Source organism: Colletotrichum godetiae (assembly GCF_030913485.1).
Source record: "Colletotrichum godetiae strain CBS 193.32 chromosome Unknown BDP55scaffold_193, whole genome shotgun sequence".
Lineage (NCBI taxonomy): Eukaryota > Fungi > Ascomycota > Sordariomycetes > Glomerellales > Glomerellaceae > Colletotrichum > Colletotrichum godetiae.
The window spans coordinates 1-1,244 of NW_026851441.1; the positions used below are offsets into that span (position 1 = coordinate 1).

At 48.2% G+C, this 1,244-nt stretch overlaps 1 protein-coding gene across 1 annotated transcript; it reads left to right on the forward strand.

Annotated features, from left to right (window-relative positions):
• Positions 1–109: 109 nt before the first annotated feature.
• On the forward strand, positions 110–1,233 carry BDP55DRAFT_709218 (uncharacterized protein; the record flags this gene model as incomplete). The annotated part of the gene is made up of 4 exons (XM_060578123.1): positions 110–119; positions 151–323; positions 376–475; positions 553–1,233. 4 exons carry the CDS (start codon positions 110–112, stop codon positions 849–851), a joined length of 582 nt encoding a protein of 193 aa, XP_060421269.1. The 3' UTR covers positions 852–1,233.
• Between the last annotated feature and the right edge of the window lie 11 nt (positions 1,234–1,244).

Here is a 1,244-nt window from a genome sequence, read left to right on the forward strand (position 1 = left end):
GCAAGCACTCGAGCATCAAGCGATTCGTTCTTACATCTTCGGCTTTTGCCGCCGTCCTTCCCCAGCCTAACAAGGAGATGCACATTGACGAAAGTACGTGTCTGAAAGAATGGAAATCTGTCTTCCCTTGATGCTGACTGATACCTCTAGGTACTTGGAACGACTTTGCCATCAAGGCAGCGTGGGACCCGAACACGCCAAAGGAGATGAAGCCTGGCGCGATTTACTCTGCCTCCAAAGCTGAGGGCGAGAGAGCTGCGTGGAAGTGGATTGAAGAGAACAAGCCCGGATACTCGTTCAACACCATTCTACCCAACTTCAACGTAAGTGTGACGTTCGTCCACACTGCTCTGATGACGCTGACTTCGTTCTTAGACCGGAGAAATCCTCCACCCCAACATCGGTGGCTCAACCATGGGATTCGCGCGGGATTTGCTCAAGGGACAAGACGAAATATTCAACGGCTTTATGCCCCGTAAGTCTCCCCTGACTTCAAGTAGTCATATATATATATATATATACACATGGACGCCGGACTAACAACTTCCACAGAGTGGTACGTCGACGTAGCTGATGTCGCGCGGCTTCACGCCATCGCCCTGCTCGCCGAGCCCGTCAAGTCCCAAAGAATCTGGGCCTCCGCACACCCTGTCAACGCATCCGACTTCATCGACGTCCTCCGCGAGCTGAGACCGGATAACAAGCTGATTCCGGAGAAGCAGGCGAATGAGGGACGTGATATTAGCGAGCTTCCTCCGGCGGCCAAGGCTGAGAAGTTGTTGCGGGAGTACTTTGGACAGGGCTGGACCCCGCTTAAAGAGAGTTTGGCTGCGGGTATTCGTGACTTGTAGATCTGTAGACTTATAGGACGATGATCAATCTATACCTGATGTAGCCCTTACTCGGGTTCAGCAATGAGGATTAGGTTAAATATGGAGTTGGAAGATTTTGATAGACCGACTAGAAGCTATCATATCTACAAGAATCGAATGAATACTTACGAGACACATATAGCTCCACCTTTCCAGGATGGAGGAATCCAAGTCCAAGAATCGGGTTAGAATACTCAAAAGTTGAACGTTTCAAGTCGAAAAGGACTCGAGGAGTGCATTACGTGAACCCACGCTAAAACCTTGAAGTCGGAAATTACGAAATCTTGGAGATTCCAAATAAGATGAACAAAAACCAGTAAAGTACAATGAATTTTTTTTTTTTTTTCAAATTCTGGTTACTGAACAAAAGCA